Source organism: Hoplias malabaricus, chromosome Y (assembly GCF_029633855.1).
Source record: "Hoplias malabaricus isolate fHopMal1 chromosome Y, fHopMal1.hap1, whole genome shotgun sequence".
NCBI classification, from domain to species: Eukaryota; Metazoa; Chordata; class Actinopteri; order Characiformes; family Erythrinidae; genus Hoplias; species Hoplias malabaricus.
Window position 1 is genome coordinate 70174929 of NC_089820.1, and position 18794 is coordinate 70193722.

At 39.1% G+C, this 18794-nt stretch overlaps 1 protein-coding gene across 2 annotated transcripts; it reads right to left on the reverse strand.

Moving 5' to 3' along the window:
* Positions 1 to 7860: 7860 nt before the first annotated feature.
* On the reverse strand, positions 7861 to 13568 carry LOC136679106 (ribonuclease P protein subunit p40-like). Of its 2 annotated transcripts, XM_066657408.1 has the most exons (9): positions 13369 to 13492; positions 13212 to 13281; positions 12660 to 12804; positions 12502 to 12570; positions 12176 to 12271; positions 10672 to 10797; positions 8572 to 8767; positions 8344 to 8478; positions 7862 to 8257 (listed from the first exon to the last, which is right to left on the reverse strand). In XM_066657408.1, the coding sequence occupies exons 3-9, from the start codon at positions 12760 to 12762 to the stop codon at positions 8059 to 8061; spliced, it is 924 nt and encodes a 307-aa protein (XP_066513505.1). In that variant the 5' UTR covers positions 12763 to 12804; positions 13212 to 13281; positions 13369 to 13492; the 3' UTR covers positions 7862 to 8058. The 2 variants fall into 2 exon arrangements, with proteins under 2 accessions (XP_066513504.1, XP_066513505.1); XM_066657407.1 differs by lacking the exon at positions 13212 to 13281 and having other exon boundaries at positions 7861 to 8257; positions 13369 to 13568.
* Positions 13569 to 18794: the final 5226 nt, after the last annotated feature.

Sequence of the window (18794 nt, forward strand, 5' to 3'; positions counted from 1 at the left end):
TATAAAACTGTACACAGAACAGCTGCCATCTGTTGTGTAATAAAGGTTTCTAAACTGTTCTTGGCTTAGATGTACATTCCTACAAAACCATTTTAATTGACTCTTTACAGAATATGAACAGTATTCAGCAGCTAACTTCTTCTTTATCTCCAAAAAAAAACAAACTCTTCGCACATTTGGAAATTTTAATCGTCCCCAAATTTGTAGCATATCAATTTATAATGTTAAATTAATTCCATGTTTGTTATGATTTATAAACAAAGATCTATCGAGAATAGAGTGATATTGTAAAATGAAGTAGAAGAAAAATGTAAAAGTAAAAATTAAACAGAATGTTTATCAACCAAAGCCTCCATGAAGACAGAAGTACTGAGTAAAGGGTGAGTATGCTCCAAGCTATAATTTTACTTTGGTGTACTGTAATACTCTCCACGTTGGTGAATAACGGGACCATACAGACTGTTATGAATGTGCAGAAGCCAACATCAATGGTGTAGGGGTTTGTGAATGACCATTGAATAGGTGATTGTATATGTACGGCATTTCCACTGATGTGAAGGCATACACTGGGTTTCTAGAGAGATGTATATTGTCTTTTCCTTTGGCGGTCCACGGTTATTTCAGCAAAACAAAACATTTAAAAATGGAGACTGTGCTTGAGTCCTGAACATTTATTAAATATTACTCAAATGCTAGTGCATAAAGGACTCTTCCCCTGCTGTGGATTTAATTATTCTATGCAAAAAACAGATAGCTAGCAGCCTGTGATCTAGGTCGGCACGATCGTTCATGTGAAATAATCTTACTCAATTACTGAGGGGTGAGGCCATCTAGAGCTTTACATGTCGGCAGCAGGACTTTCGAATCTGTTCTGGAGATCACTGGCATCTAATGAATTACAGATAGTGTGTCAAATATGGTCAAACTTCCTAGTTCTTTTAAAGGGGACGTCTATGATTGTAGGGAAACTCTGTTCTCTCTTGTTTGTTTATGTTCAGAATCTATGCAGCTTTTAAGCTGGAACTGTGTGTTTAAGGGAAAGATCAACTGTTTGTAGGTGGCTGAAGTGTAAATTTTATTCACTGTTTGAATTCCCACAGAAACTAATTTGAAACTGAAATGTTTAGTTTATTAGCACTGTCGCTAATGCAGTTAGCAGTCTCCCAAGTTTGGAAACATTTCCACCTTAAGTGATCAAACATAAGTCAGTCTTACCCCCCTATGGAGCAGGAATAAAGCAACATCCTCATCTCGGTTGGTGCTTTTCAGCGTTTGGAGTCTCTCCGTTGTCTAAAAACCTCCAGGTGGCGTTTCTCTGCCGTGAGCAGAGAGAGAGAAAGCCTAGCACCGGACCCAGACACTTTGTTTTTTTAACCATTTACAGATGCTGAGGCTTCGTAAACACATTAGCATGCAAACAGACATGAGAGCTAGCAACACTACTGCTACCTATATGGTATCATATGCTACATATCATGTGTGTGTGAGAAATGAAGTGAATGATGTGTATGTAATGTCTTCTGAAACCACGGAGACAGGATTGTGCGTGTGTGAATTAGATGCTATGTGATGACGTCTGGCTCAACGCTTTTACCCCTGTGCACCCTCTTCCTCTGAGGAGTGGCTATAAATATCCCACACTGATGATTCATCTACCAGACGCATCAGTCTCTCCAGCCACACAGCCACACACACACACACTTATTAAGATGCAAACAATCAGCTCCAGACTAGTTATTTGGGTGTCCTAGGTCATCAGTTACACTCTTATAATAATGCAGTGCACAATTGTTCTGGACATATGAAGTCTTCTAGATGACTAAAAATCCTAGAACCCTTGTAGCTTATGTTTGGGTGTGTTTCCTTTTGTACTATTGGCAAGAATAGCACAACGGCACCTCAGATATTTGACTACGTTTAAATGTATAAATGGAGAATTTTCAGTACACATAATGTTAAAGCGTGGTGTACCACAAGGTTCTGTGTTAGGACATACACTATTTGCATATGGGCTACCACAAGGATGTTATCCGTAAACACTGCATTAATGCTCTAATATAATGCTATGCAGATGACACACGGTACCACATAATAAATGGTAAGTTTAACTGTGAACAAGATATAAAGGACTGGATCTCAAGTGTCATCCTCTATGCAATTCAGGCACATTCTTCTGTTGTGATGTTTCCTCACCATTTGCTGTCCTCCCGTTGGTTTGTACACTCACAGCCAGTCTAATGTGTTTACGAAGCCCCAGTGTCTAAATAGGTAAATCCGTCCAGTATGCTAGGCCTTCTCTCTCTGCACACAGCAGGGAAATTTTATCTGTAGTTTTTTAGACAACAGAGAGACTCCAAATATTGCATAGCACAAACTTTTCAATATTTTCTTGCAAGATGTTTTTGAAAAAGTCACTAGTAAAATTTCTAATGTAGGGCAGCATGTTGGCACTAAATGCAGTGTAACTTCCACACAGCTTTATAGTCTCAGCATTCTGTCCTCACCTCTGTGTGTGAGGATTTAGTGTGTTCTCCCAATGTCTGCATGGGTTTCCTGTGAGTGCTCAAGTTTCCTGCCACAATCCAAAAAGACATTTGCTTGGCTGTGCACATACAGTAGTAAATGTAATGCCCTCTGTTTGAGTGTAATGACATGGTCTTTTTCTGCCTTGCACCCAGTGATTCCAGGTAGGCTGTGGGCACTTTGCGACCCTGATCAGGAAGAATACAGATCAGTTTTTTTTGTACCAGATACAAAACGGATCCTAATGCCATTTGTAAACAGGCCCTAAAAGAACCACCAGAAGACGCTTGGAAGGTTTATAGCCTGCATCTTACTCTAGTTGCAGTATAATGACTGATCTAATGTTAATTCAGATTTCTCTTCCACTCTGAGAGCATTCGGAATGGGCTTATTTTTTTGATATTCCAGGCTGTTAATGAGAACATCTTTGGACATTGTGACTCAGAGACAGTGAAGGCCAAGTAGATAAATGTAATTCCACCAGTCATTGTTGACAACCTTAGCTACCCAGATAGCAATGAATGTTTGGCCCAAATGTGGTGCATCTGCAGCTGTCTAATTGGCCATGTTTGGCCTTAAATGATCACTTTGACACAGCGTGCCTCAACTCAGCCACAAGTGTACCTTATATCAGATGTCAGGTGTATCATGGAACAAATTCAAGTCTGGCTCATGACAGCTGGCCCACATAGCTCTAACCAGTAAATATCAAAATTAAGACAGGTTAGGCCCAAATGAGTCTGTTATCTGGGTACATGCCCTCACACACTTACGCTCTCTCTCTCTCATGTTCATACTCTTGTCCTCTTGTTTGTTTCATTTAGTTGGTTTAGGTTCTGTTCCACCTGTCTCGGTCATACAAGGTTACAATAGATACACAAATCTATTAAAAGAACATACACTCTTCATGTGATCACTCTAAATTATAGTGCTGTTTATTGCAGCATTTTATCATTTAATGTTTACAGACTTCACCTGAGACACAAAGAATTATAAAAGGTTGTTAAAGGTCAAAACAAAGGCTGAGGGTGTAGACAAAATGAAAACAGGTAGTGACCAGTTTATTGGATCACAATATGGACAGGCACTTCTCCTGAGTTTCAGTAATACGGGTTTCTAAACATATATTATATTGCCAAAAGTATTCACTAACCCATCCAAATCACTGGATTCAGGCGTTCCAGTCACTTCTATGATCATAGATGAATGAAACCAAGCACCTAGGTGTGCAGACTGCTTCTGCAAACATTTGTGAAAGAACGGGTCACTCTCAGGAGCTCAGTGAATTCCAGAGTGGGACCACGAGAGGATGCCACCAGTGAAAGTGTATTTATGATATTTCCTCACTACCAAACATTCCATAGTCAACTGCCAGTGGTATTATAACAAATTGGAAGTGATTGGGAACCACGGGCAATCAGCCACAAAGTGATACGCCACACTGCAAGGTCAGCAGATGCGCAGAGGTCACAAACTTTCTGCAAAGTCAATCCCTACAGAACTCCAAACTTCATGTGTCCTTCAGATTCACTCAAGAACCGTGCATAGAGAGCTTCATGGAATGGGTTTCCGTGGCCGAGCAGCTGCATCCAAGCCAATGCAAAATGTTGTGTGCAGTGGTGTAAAGCATGCCACCACTGCAGTGGAGATGTGTTCTCTGGAGTGACGCATCACTTACACATAAACACACTCATAAACCTTGTGGGGAAAGCCATCCCAGAAGAGCTGAAGCTCTTATAGCTGCTAAAGGTGTGTCAAATTCAAAACAGTGACGAATAATGGACTGTCACTCAAGATCTGCATGTGAAGGCAGAAGAGTGAATACTTCTGCTAATATAGTGTCTCTGGAGTAAGTATCATAATACATATAAACACTTTGTATAATAAAGATAGGGCCAAAGAACTTCTGCAGTGGTCAAACTGTTGGCTCTACCTTCAGGAGACTACAGCCTTGATCCCCAGTGACGTCACAGCCATCTGTACTCAGGCATGAGTACTAGACAGCATATTTGTCCTTCCTCTCCCTGTCTGGGTAGGATGGCATCACTCATCATGATGCTAGGGCATCTGTTGGACAGATAATGTTCTCCCTCCAAACCTAATGATGCAGCATTAGCAACATTTTGAAAAGGTATGTGCCCAGGCTACATGTGTTTGAGGGGAAACATATGCTTGCCTCTCCTATCATGTGATAGAGGAGACCCGGGGAGATTCTTTTTGTGGGATGGGGTGGTAGTGGTGTAAATGTGATTGGAAGAAAGAAAGAAAAAAAGTAGCATAATAGGCATCCTAATCTATTATTATTTCACTGTATCAGACAACAGTACACACTTCACTGCACAAGTTATTCTGCAGCAACAGAGCTTTTAGTGAATTATTAAATTAAATATAGATTAGAATACAGCATGACTTGAGTGAATCTCTATAGAGTTATCATTTAAAACATAAACAAAAACGTGACATGGAAGCACTGTTTCAACATTGCATAAGCCATATGTCTACCACAGCCAATGTGGACCCTGATCATACTAATTACTAGCAGAAAGATATTAAAATCATTCTTTAATAGCATTCTTGTTTATAATTGCCTGTGTTCAGGTTCAAGTAATATTTGTTCATCTAATTTCAACAATGTTAATTCCCGCTGTTTCTTTCCCACAACGGCTGTGGCTCACAAAATGGCACATGAAATTTATAACTCAATCTGGTTCTGAATTTGTATCATTTTTTAAAAGTTCTTCACATGGAATCATTCTGTAAACGCTTCAAATTTTCAATAGGAGCTTGTTTACTTGTCTTTTTCAGACATGCATAAAAACATACACGATTATGTTTATCTTCAGTATGCATATGTGATGTAAATGATTTATAAGATATTTTTGACATATACGTAGTCATATTGCTGCACGTTTGGCCGTTTTGATACAAGGTCAATGACTGTTCCTTCATTAGTTGAGTAAATGTATATATTAAATGTCATTTGTTTTTGTTTTTAAATAACAACTTGTCTCTTTTTTTGTGGCTCTGTGGCGACGAGTTTGCTCGTGTTTCGGCCATGGGCACTGTATTGAGTTGGGCTGCTCCCTTGTGGTCAAAGCTGACACAGCACCTAGCTCCCCCACCCTGTTTTGGCGAACTATAAGGGTGAAGAATATGAGATAATATATATATATATAAACCCCAGGCGCAGATAATAGTACAAAATTGAGGAAGAAAAAAAATTCTACTTTTGACAGCTAAAATTGTACAAGTAATCCTATAAATATATATTTTTTCAACTGTTGTTGTGTGTGTAAGATGCAGACAAAAATAAATTATGTGGAATTTCAGAAACGGCGGCACGGTGGCGCAGCAGGTAGGTGTCGCAGTCACACAGCTCCACGGACCTGGTTGTGGGTTCGATTCCCGCTCCGGGTGACTGTCTGTGAGGAGTTGGTGTGTTCTCCCCGTGTCTGCGTGGGTTTCCTCCGGGTGACTGTCTGTGAGGAGTGTGGTGTGTTCTCTCTGTGTCTGTGTGGGTTTCCTCCGGGTGACTGTCTGTGAGGAGTGTGGTGTGTTCTCCCTGTGTCTGCGTGGGTTTCCTCCGGGTGACTGTCTGTGAGGAGTGTGGTGTGTTCTCCCTGTGTCTGTGTGGGTTTCCTCCGGGTGACTGTCTGTGAGGAGTGTGGTGTGTTCTCCCTGTGTCTGCGTGGGTTTCCTCCGGGTGACTGTCTGTGAGGAGTGTGGTGTGTTCTCCCTGTGTCTGCGTGGGTTTCCTCCGGGTGACTGTCTGTGAAGAGTGTGGTGTGTTCTCCCCGTGTCTGCGTGGGTTTCCTCCGGGTGACTGTCTGTGAAGAGTGTGGTGTGTTCTCCCCGTGTCTGCGTGGGTTTCCTCCGGGTGACTGTCTGTGAAGAGTGTGGTGTGTTCTCCCCGTGTCTGCGTGGGTTTCCTCCGGGTGACTGTCTGTGAAGAGTGTGGTGTGTTCTCCCCGTGTCTGCGTGGGTTTTTCTCCGGGTGACTGTCTGTGAGGAGTGTGGTGTGTTCTCCCTGTGTCTGTGTGGGTTTCCTCTGGGTGACTGTCTGTGAGGAGTGTGGTGTGTTCTCCCCGTGTCTGCGTGGGTTTCCTCCGGGTGACTGTCTGTGAAGAGTGTGGTGTGTTCTCCCCGTGTCTGCGTGGGTTTCCTCCGGGTGACTGTCTGTGAGGAGTGTGCTGTGTTCTCCCCGTGTCTGCGTGGGTTTCCTCCGGGTGACTGTCTGTGAGGAGTGTGATGTGTTCTCTCCGTGTCTGCGTGGGTTTCCTCCGGGTGACTGTCTGTGAGGAGTGTGGAGTGTTCTCCCCATGTCCGCGTGGGTTTCCTCCGGGTGACTGTCTGTGAGGAGCTGGTGTGTTCTCCCCATGTCCGCGTGGGTTTCCTCCGGGTGCTCCAGTTTCCTCCCACAGTCCAAAAACACACGTTGGTAGGTGGATTGGCGACTCGAAAGTGTCCGTAGGTGTGTGTATGTGTGTGTGTCTGTGTTGTCCTGTGAAGGACTGGCGCCCCCTCCAGGGTGTATTCCCGCCTTGCGCCCAATGATTCCAGGTAGGCTCTGGACCCCCCGCGACCCTAAATTGGATAAGCGGTTACAGATAATGGATGGATGGATGGATGGAATTTCAGAAACATAGTTTAAACTTGTTTTTCACCTTGCAATTCTGGGTTTCCATAGGTTAGAGTATTAAGACTTGTTTGAGGCAGACGGCTCTCTACCTCAGCCGCAAGGAGGGGATACCCCACTGCTCCTAAACTGAGAATGAGCTGCTCATTGGTCATCAATTTTATTGAGCCAATCAACAGTCAGAATTAGCTGTTCATTATTCATTGCTGTAGACAATGAATTCACGCTCCCTCCTACAGAGGGCGCGGAGAGTTGCAGGTCAGTGCTGAAAAACTGCAGCTCTGCTTTTAGACAGAACTAATGTTAAAACCGTGTCCTAGAAAAATTTCACTCTCCCTCAACACATCTGTGATGACAACAAAGCTGACTGACTTTTACAATCAATGTTATTCTATATACATAAAAATTATATTAAATTATTTCATAAGATTAACAAACTCTGTGATACACCGCCCCCACCCTGATCCACTCGAACCAGCACACCACCAACTTGTATCTACACTGCGTCCATTTTATTAGTTCTACTGACCACATAGGAACGCTTTGTAGTTCTACAGTTATAGACTTTAATCCACCTCTGCATACTTTATTTTCCCTATTTCACACTGCTCCTCAGTGTTCAGTGCATAAAATTATACAAAATAAGAGTCAAATTGGTAAAAGAAAAATTTCAAATTCTTATACTGTCAGTCAAAACAGGTTCAAGAGGATTAACAAGTGAGGTTGGTTACTGAAATATTCAGTTTTATTCCATTTTACAAAATGTCTCAGCTTTCTTTTTATAACTGAAGAAAATTAGTATGTACATAAATTAAAACCTCAAACAGTTGTATAACAGTTATGTGCAAAGAGGAGATGAACAAACACTGCTATTACTTAACATGTCCAAATCAAGCACATCATGGGGGGCAGGCATCCTTTGAACCAACAGCGTTGTGCAACCAGTAGTCCTGGTTATTGAAGCAAACAAAATTGTAAAAGTTTTCTCCACCTTTGAGAAATCCATGCTCTGCAACTCCCCAAGACACTGGACTGTCCACAAAACCATGCACAGTGAGAGAGACCCAGGCTGTAAACTTTGGTTCATCAAAATAATGCCTGTATGTACAAAGAGTTTTGCTTGTCATTATTAATAATTATAACATTGTTCAGAGAAACACAATGTTAAAAAAATGTGAACCTACTTAAGTTCTTTAAGCAGTCTATTGATATCCTCAGGAAGAATGAGCCCAGTGACTGTGCAGAGCAGGGCTTTACTCACAGTGAGATGAGGCTCAGGACACACGTATGTTGACAAGAAATCGGCAGCTGAGTTATCACTGGAAATAAAACAAACACACAAAAAACATTAAAATGTACAGTCCACAAGCTGTGAATACAACACTGAACACTAGTCTCCAGCAGCCACTGACCAGCAGATGTTCAAGTTGACTGCCCCTAACCATTCCAGGAATTGGTCTGTGGTACATGAAAGACTTTTTCCCTGCAGGTCTTCAGGATGAAGTGAGGGGCACAACAGATTTTTCAGCGTCCGGATGCAAACAGTAGGGCTACATTTCTCATAGGTGTACTGAGACAGTAGGCTGCATATTGTTACATCTTTGTCTCCTACAAAGGCACACATTAGCGCATCTTAAGAAGGCATTTAAATGAAATAGAATACAACTCAGCAAAAGTTACCCAGACTTCAAAGACTACAAAACCAATAACTAGAAAACACTTGTAAACAATGCAACAGAAGCAACTTATAAAGTGTCTTATTATTACAATAAAATTGGAAAAATATAATAAAAAATATTTGTGCACTTATATTTACAGCAGTGAATTTGAAATGCTACAAAAGCATCATATCAAAAGTTGAAGCTGAAAAACCTTTTTGCTTTGTTAAAATATGTCAATTTTGAATCTAATGCCATTATCAGCTGCTAAAAAGTTGGGACAAGGGCATGTTTACTGATGTATTGCACCACATTTTAAACAATTTGTAATTGTTTAGTAACTGAGAAGAAAAACTGCTGTAGTGGTGAAAAAGAGTTGTTGTTTGAAACAAAATTTATGGTTTTTTTTTTGTTTTTTTTAAATCATGCCTTCAGAGATGTACAAGTCACCCATGTTAAGTATACTATGGCAGCCGTGGCCTAATTATCAGAAAAATGGGCTTGGGACTGAAAGGTTGCTGTTGCACTGTCCTCCTCCCTCTATCCACGGCTGAGGGGCCCTTGAGCAAGGCACCTAACTACTAAATGCTCTTCTCCGGGTGTGTGTTCACTGCCCCTGGTGTACTTAGAGAGAGAGAGTGTGTGTGTGTGTGTATGTGTGTGTTCATGGAAGGGGTAAATGTGGATGACCCATTACGTTGTTTGCTACATAACAACACATAATGGCAGTCGGGTTACGTACACTGACTTTTTAACTGTGCACTTTTTGACTTGTGATGACAAGCCGGAGGTTTCCTCTCCTCTTGCAGACAATGTCACATCCAACACCAGAATTACAAATTTTGCTTTGTTGGACCACAGGACACCTTTATTTTGCCTCAGTCCATCTTAAATGAGCTCAGGTTATAGAAAGCAGCAGCATTTCTGGATCTTGTTTATATATGGTACATTTATTGCATGATTTTGACTTGCATTTGTGGATGCAATGATGAACAAAGGTTTTAAGTGTGTCTAAGGCCCTGGGATGATTTCCACAACATAATCCTGTCTGTTTTTAATGTAGTACTTCCTTAGTGCGCAGTCACCCAATGCTGGCTTTCAGCTTTGTTCCTTTCAGAGATTTCCCTGGATCTTCGGATCCCTTAGATTCACTGGACATTCAGTAACTATCTATAATGACATACCCAAGGTCTTTCTTATTCTGAGAAACATTATCCTTCAATTGTTGCATTGTTTGCCCATGAAGCCTTGGCGGCGCGGAGGCTTAGTGGTGAGCACGTTCGCCTCTCAGCGCTAGGATCTTGGGTTCAAGTCCCATCTGGTTGGAGTTTCCATGTTCTCCCTGGTGTGTCCTGGTCCTGGTGTGTGAGTGAATGAGTGTGTATGTACTGTGCACGTTTGGCTGCCGCTTCTCATCAGTGTGTGTGTGGATTGAGTGTTCTGAGCGTTCTAAGCAGTGTGGGTTATAAAAGCGTCCTTGGGTGTCTAGAAAGGCGCTACATAAGTGTGTGTATGGATGGATGGATAGATGGATAGATAGATAGAACTGTTGCCAATTCACCTAAAACACAGTGAGATTCTCCAGCAGGTGTTTTTGTCTTTGGCAATACAAATCTTAACTTGTCTTTTGCTGACCATCTGTATTTTATAGAAACATAAGGCTGGCATCAAATTAAAAAAGATATACATTATTCAAAAAAAATATATTTCTCAACTTCAACACTGCGTTATATCTGTACCATTTTAAATTCAATAAAAAATGATTTAATTTTTTTTTTCAGTGTCCCAACTTGACACTAAATGAAATCATTCCATATCACAACATTTTATTCATATACACAGTTCCCAAAATACCTGGGTTGTATGATGACAAAAGGAAGTCACATTTGATTGGCACTCTTTCCTTCAAACAGAGGAGGACCTTCTGGTAGTGCTTTGTGCCTGGGACCAATGTTTCATCTGTTAAGTTCACAGTAACAACTAAAACAAGAGATGAGACAGTACACAATTAGGTAAAGATTAGATCAAACAAAATATTTTGATGACACTGGATTACTGTGGTATATTGTCTTCACTCTATGCCTTTAGTTGTTATTATTACCATTATAACTACATTATAGTTATAATTACATTATAAATGTAAATAAACTATTGCTCGACTGCCAATCTAAGTACATTTTGTACACACACACTTCTTTATGAATGCTTATATGTACCTCAACTGTTAAATAAACACAGACCAGCAATAACACTAGCTCTTTGTTTCTACACTTACTGTCCATTCTCTCAGCTTCACTGACCACAGAGGAGCACTGTGTAGTTCTACACTTACAGACAGCAGACTGTAGCTCTCGCGTCAATGTTGTGTCTGTTCTCCAACCTAACACATACCAACACAGCACCACAAATACCCACAATCCTCTCAACTCCACTGACCACAGAGGAGCACATTGTAATTCCACAATTACAGATTATAATCCATCTATTGCTCTACATACCTTGTTTGCTCTGTTCCACCCTGTTCTTCAATGGTCAGGACCCCCACAGAACAAGTATGATTTCAAAGATCTTAGCACTGCAGTAACACTGGTGTGGCGGTGGTGTATTGTCGCTGAAGTTTATAAGTTTGTCAACTCACTCTCCTCTTCATTAAGCACACCTACCTCGCTGGTCCACTTTGTAGATGTAAAATCAGAGACAGTAGTTCATCTGTTGTTGCATAGTGTGGGTTGGTCGTCCTCTAGTCAGTAACTGTAAAACTACAGAGTGCTCCTGTGGTCAGTGGAGCTGAGACATAGACAGTGAGTGTAAAAACAAGAAGGTGGTCATAATATTCTGTGATTATCTATATTTTCTAATTGTATTTCATAAAATTCTCACCTACAGAATTAAGTATGTTTGTCTATATCCACTTTTTTAAATGTGATATAATCCAAGTAGTTTCAAACCAACCTTTTTCAGAATAAAGGTGCTTTGTGTTTCTCAGTAACAGTGGGGCTTAATCTTATTAAGTGTTCAATATGGACTCTGTTTCAGACGACCTCAGAAAGGCAGCAAACAGAAGACAATGTATCTTTGCATTAAGTGGATTAGCGAGGTAAAGTTGGGCATTTATATATTCCGTTCCACCTTAAAACGCAGCAATGGTAATATTTCACCGGTAGATAGCAATATTTGACCGATTCACAAACATCACGCTCTACAGAAAGGAGTGTGACGGCACAGACATGTTTGCAGGAGAGTTCTGAATGACCAGATTGTCTGTTTAGCTCTCAAAATATTATGAGAATCAGTTACTAAATAATTAACATCTGCCATTAATAAAGTATTGGAAACCATAGTTGTTAAAGGCATTTACCATGTCTCATGACTTTTCTGTGATTGTAGAGTGATGGTTTTCCTTCCAAGCCAAGTTGCTCATATGTGTCCTTGTCTAGTGACAATATCAACTGACCTGAAGGTGGGGGGGAGAAAAGGGGAAAAAGGCCATTTTACATTTGTAATTATTCTGCAATTGTAAAGTGCACAAGAATCAAAATATAGAATCTACTAAACTTTTGGGAATTGGAAGTGTAACCATCCTATTTTTGAGAGCAGAGGGTCTTGAAATATAAAAAGCATGCTACCCACAGGCACTGGGTTTTAAAAAAAATCATGAAAAGCAAAATTCTTAATAATACTTACCCCTGGGCAAAACTGCCACAACATTGTCTTCATCAATTCTGTGTTTGTAAGACAGTGCATAAAAACCATCTGTAATAATGACAAATAAAACCATGAGCCAGAATAAAAAGCAACTGCGCAGACGTAAAATAGCTTAGCGTCCAAATATTTAATCCTACCTCTCTTGACAAAAGTTTCAAGCCATTTTTCTTCTAGGAATTTATGAACCGGAAAATCTCTGACAAGGTAATATGAGCTGATATTTCTGATGACTTTCTCCATCTGAGCTGGTAGGACTCCACATTCAGGGATTAAAAAAGAAATCTGCAAATCAGAAAAAACATAATTAGGATTAATTTTAACACTGAATTAGCAGCCTCACTGTAGGAGCACTATGTATTAACAGAAAAGATACTAAATGTAACAGTTGTACACGTGGATTAAGACACTGCGCCATAAAACAAAGCACACTACACAAATACAAACAGAAAAGGTGCGTTTTACTGTTCTTTACCAACTCTGTGTTTTGGCCCGTGATCCCACCCCCTGCCCTGTCCACACAGTGTCAGACAAACACAGCGAACAGAGATCATGTCCGATTTTTCCTAAATACAATTTCTACACACAACGTCATAATTTTGGACACTGAGACGGTTTTATTGTGTCAGTGCATCCACATTGGAATGATTATAACAGTAAAAATATAAATTATATAATACTTTATAACAAACCTGGCATCCCTGGTTCTAACGCTGGAATCTATCAGAGAGAATCCTATCGTGCACTCCAGATGAAGAATTCCTTTATAGTAATAAGATTCCACAATAAATGGTAATAAGTCGACGAGCCTGTTTACTTTGCAAACACGTTATGAAACTGTAAACTTACCTTATAATTGAAACTATGTCTAGACACGTGCATTTCATGACGAGATTTTTCATTCATGAAGTTAGACTTTTCGCATGTTATCAGGCTTCTTGCGCATTTTTCAAGATGTTGGGACATCGTGGAATGATTAACAGAGGAAGCGTATAATCCCTGAACTTCATACAATTAAAGAAATAAGTTTTGACGCACAAAAGACTATTTCATGCCGTGAAAACGTGAGTAAAACAGCGCCTTATCGCCACCTGCTGCCCCGGAGGAGAATGTTTATCCATCCTAGAATGAATACGGAAGACCAAGAACTGTGAAATAAACAATGAAAAACATTTCTAAAACGGCATGTTTAAAAATGGGCAGCTGTTTTATAATAATAATAACAATAATAATTATAATAATTATTATTATAAATAAATAAATAAATAATAAATAAATTATGAATGTTATTATTATTATTATTATTATTATTATTATTATTATTATTATTATAAAATACAAAAATGCATATACATTTTTCTGTCTCAACAAAACTTTCAGACAACTAATCTAAAAGCACCTGCAAAAATACTGACGAGAATGAAATAAGGAACACATACCCAGGTGTTAAATCCTTTGCAAAATTTATTATTCTGGTTCAGATATTGATAAACATGTTTTTTTCTGGCCTATTTTATTGATATTATATTAATCGATGAATAAAAACTGAATTTTATTAATCGATTGGCAGAAACAACAAAATACAAATTAGCACAATTAGTGATTTAGTGATTAAATAACCTAAATTACTACAGTACGTTAAGTTTAACAAAGAGACGTTATCTTGTTATCTTAGTTACTTTTATTTTGAAATGATTTTGACTCGCCTGCTTCCACGTTGCGACAGAGACGTCCTTGCTGGTGAAATTAATTACTATTTTAAAAGCCAGGAATTCGTTTTGCATTAAAAAGAAAATATTTATTGGGAGAAATGAATATTATACGCTCAGCAGGCTTGCGTTTTATGAAGGCGAATATTTTATATCGGTAAGTGAAGTGTTCATGTGATTTTCTTCTAGATTTTGCACGACCTTCTGCGCGGATTCATTTGTTTTTAAAGTGGTCCGTGTCCGGTCTGTGCTTTGTGGCCCGTTTCTGGAGAGTGTCTCGACTCCCGTTGGTACGGACTTCCATATGTTTCCGTTATAGTCTGTAAATACACGTTGCTTAATGCATTGAACAAGGTCTGGAAGCCCTTTTCGCCACTTGAAAATAATAGTAAAATCACTTTCATTACGGGAAATTGAGACGCTTACTCGTAATTATTAGATATGAATTATAACTGAAATTACATGTTTATCGTCTCATATTTATTTATTTAAGTTATGTTGAGGTTGGATATTCAGATTTCTCCACTTGCTGACTAATAAGTATTAAATTCCCTGAAATTGTATGTTCTTAGTCGTGGAGGAACAGACAAGAAACCTACAGTAGTCATATTTTGTCAGAATACAAGATCTTTTCATTTCCATTTGCATTTATTGAAAATAGCGAGAATGGATGCAGCTGGCGCCCAAGGCACTAAGGGACCACCCGTAATGTGCGGATCCTACTTTAAAAAGTCAAACATTCACATAGACAAGGAGCATGTTAGTGATACAGTGATGTGGAGCTTATATAATTGCTGCTGGGAAGCATCCATTTAAGTTATATATCTAAAATCAGTTGTGGATATATCCGTCTAACGTACTACAGACCTTTACTACACACTACAACCTTTAGTTATGGCCTCATTACATGCCTCATTTCAATTTTTTTAAAGCAACAATTAACAACTGTAAAACATTCACATGATATACAGATCTAATATTATTTTAGTGTACAAAGACACATCTGTCCAAACACTACAACCTTTAGTTTGGTAAAATATGTCATTTGAATTTTAAAGCAACAAATCACTACTTTAAATCAGCTATATGAAATATGAGGTGCATTAGAGAATGGGTAACTGCTTTATGGTTTATTACATTCTGTGTACTATTCATTTTATTGTTTGTCACACCTCATTCTACAAGCAAAGTAGAATAGACTCCCTGCTGCTATAAACATTTATTTCTCCTTCTTAAACGCAGGACGTGCCGGGATTTTATCAGCTTTTAGACTTAGACTATGAGCTGTTTTAACCCTGCACCGTGAACGAAATGTGTTTGTGTGCTACAGTCTTGGGCATCTTTCTACTTCTAAGGATTTATTTCTATTTATCCAGTCAGACTGTATTTATTTTTACCTTAACATATCAGTGTTTTAAGGTTACACAGCAGCTTCTTTTACCTGTTGTATTTGCAGTTTCGTTAAGTTAATATGAACTCAACATGTATAAAACTGATATCTCGCACACCAAAAATTACATTTCAGATAGCAAATATGTGACAATATTTTATTCACCCTCTTTCACAACGTCCACAGATGACATAAACACACTTTTCTTGTTGATAGCAATAACTAGCCAGTCTGCTCATTTATGTGTCAGCACCCATTACTTTCTGACAAAACAACAGAAACCCTGAAAAACCGCAGTGCTCAATGCACGTTATACGAGGATATATATGATAACATATACCTGATTTAAACTAGATTATCAACATCTGGAATAGTGAGAAAGTACTCATATTAAAGCTCCTTGTTTGGGACTGTGAAGTGTCCTATATGTGATAAATGAGTGCAGAGGTCACATACAATTCAAATCACACTCCAAATAAAAGGATATCTTGGTACTCAAGGTGCAGACAAGAGACTTTGCAGTATAGAGTTCTTTTGAAGAGGAGCTAATGAGGCCCAAATGGAAATTAAGGAGCAGGAAAGCAGAAGAGTTGGATGGAAAATCCAAATTCACAAATTTTTGCAAACTTTGAAAATGTGCAAAGAAAATCCCGAGCAGAAAAAAAGCTCAGAATTTTTTTTACAAAAAACCCAAATATCACAAAACAATTTGGCAAATGCAACAAAGGGATACGGGAAAGAGTTTTTTGAATAAGCACAGATCTAGTGTGTGTGAGATTAGGGCTGCAGCTAGTTAGATTTTTATATGATTATCCTGTTGATTAATATTCTGATTAATTGGTTTACCTGAAAATATATAGACACAATTTTTTATTAATTAATTCATTCATTGTCTGTAATCCTGTTACACAACACAACATAAAAATCTTCAGTTAATTTAGACTATGGTATAGTTCCTTTACTAGTGGTACTGAATATTACCCTGAGGCTACCATCAGAGTGAAGACAAAAGGAACCACCACAGTGACCATTTTTCTGAGAGTATACTAAGGATACTAGTTTTGTTAGTGACCCTGCAAGATTCTCAGGCTGTAAATTAATAGTTTGTGACTTTAGTCTTTTTCAAGTCTTCTAGTGTGATTAGTTTAACGTCTAGGTGCCAACAGCAAAAATGAATCAATGAGTCATTTGTCAGTCTAACAATTGATGTCATATGTAATTGTCTAGTCAAACCTGGTCAGATTACACCCATTTTAAAGTTAAAACCATACTGTACAAAAATGTTATTTGCAAAAATACTTTTCACCTAATGTATCATATTAGGAAATTATTTCAAAAAAAGTTTCATACTGAATGGGTTTATTTTTATCAGAAGCAGTATAACTCATTTAAAGATTTAAAATCTCTTACCTCTGAATTTAAACTTCCTTCACTGATCTATTGCCTGTCTCCACACATTTTTTAACACTAAAATATTGGAAGTCTGAAAATAATCTCAAGCGCCATGTGCTTTACACTTGTGTGCTTCATGCAGCATAAGGCTGGAGCAAGAATCAGGAATGTGGAAACACCGAAACACAAAGCCAGTCAGGAACATCAGCTGCTAGGTGGGAATATATGCTGGTTCGGGGAGCAGTCCATCACAGGGCAGCACACACACTTCAAGGCACTCAGATGTACAATTTTTCATAGACTTTGGGAGGAAACATGAGCAATGGAGGAACATGCAGATTAGAACACACCAGACTTCTCACAGAAATTCACCAGTGGCAAGGGTTGAACACAGGACCTTCAGATCCTGGAGCTCTGTGACAAATACATTCATGATTTTTTTAAAAACACAGACACTGCACTTTGCATTAATTAAGCTTATTAACTACAAGTCAAAATGAGCAAGCCATTAATTAATATTTGTGTTATGATGTCCAATTTCCAGGAATGATGGTGCCCCTACTTGCGTTCAACTGCACCCTTTCAGCTCCTGGATCTTAGCGCAAAGAACAGAAGCAGTCAAGATGACAGGTGTTGGGATTTATCCGTTACCATCCTGGCACTACCAGCAAGTTCGCACAGGCAAAAGAGGCACTGAATATCAGCCAAAGAACATCAAGCGAAAGAAGACACATGGTTGGATCAAAAGAATCAGCACACAGGGCGGCATTGAGGTCATCCTACGCAGAATGCTTAAAGGACGAAAATCTCTTACACATTGACACTGTTTGGATGACTTTTAATGCAGTGTAAACTGATCTGGATACAGAGATTCACTGGATTGCTGCTTCTGGAATGCCGCTACTGTTATGATGATCAATAACAGAATTAACACATTTTTAAACAAGCATTCTACAAATCTCTGCTACAAATAATACATGCATTTATTTCTGGCTCATACTCTTTCTGAACAGACTACAGTTACCGAGTGTGAATGAGACTTCTAACTCCAGTCCCTAAAGAGTATATAATGCCTGTTATTCCAAAACTGTCTTTTCTAAACACATATATTAAAATATATTAATTGAAATAATTTCAATTAAGTGATTCATATTTTGTGACTTTTTTATCCTGTTCCCGATCACAATGTCCAGAGCTTACACTGAATCATAGGGAGCAAGGAACAAACACATGCTGGACAGGGTGCTGGTCGAAAACACACTGTCACCATCACATACTCACCCAGTCATTCTCTCTCACTCACTCACTCTCTCACTCTCTCACACACACACCTGTGGAGAGATCTTTTGATTAGCAGATCCATGTACCAACGTGTAGTTTGGACTGTGGGAGGAAAGCATTTAGCAGACACAGAGCAGCTTGCAGAAGTACTTTGTGTTCATACAAGTCTGTGTGCTAGTACAAATTGGTTAGATTCCAAAGGAAATGGAAACTGGAAGTTTATCCCAAAGTTTGGAGGGGGAGCCTTTATAATTATTTTCTCTGCTGAAGTCTTTTGAATTTTTGGAACTGATACAAAGCCAGTGTTCTTAGTGGATGGGATTGTTTGTAAAAGGAAAAATGTTCTTGCAGTTACTCGGGGGGTAAGGCTATGGAGGACTTTGTATGTCAATAAATGAATTTTATTATAAGTAAGAAATTTAATTGGAAGCCAGTGTAACGCTGATAGGATCATATTGTCTAATTTTAGCAAGGACCCTTGCTACAGAATTCTTAAGTTAACT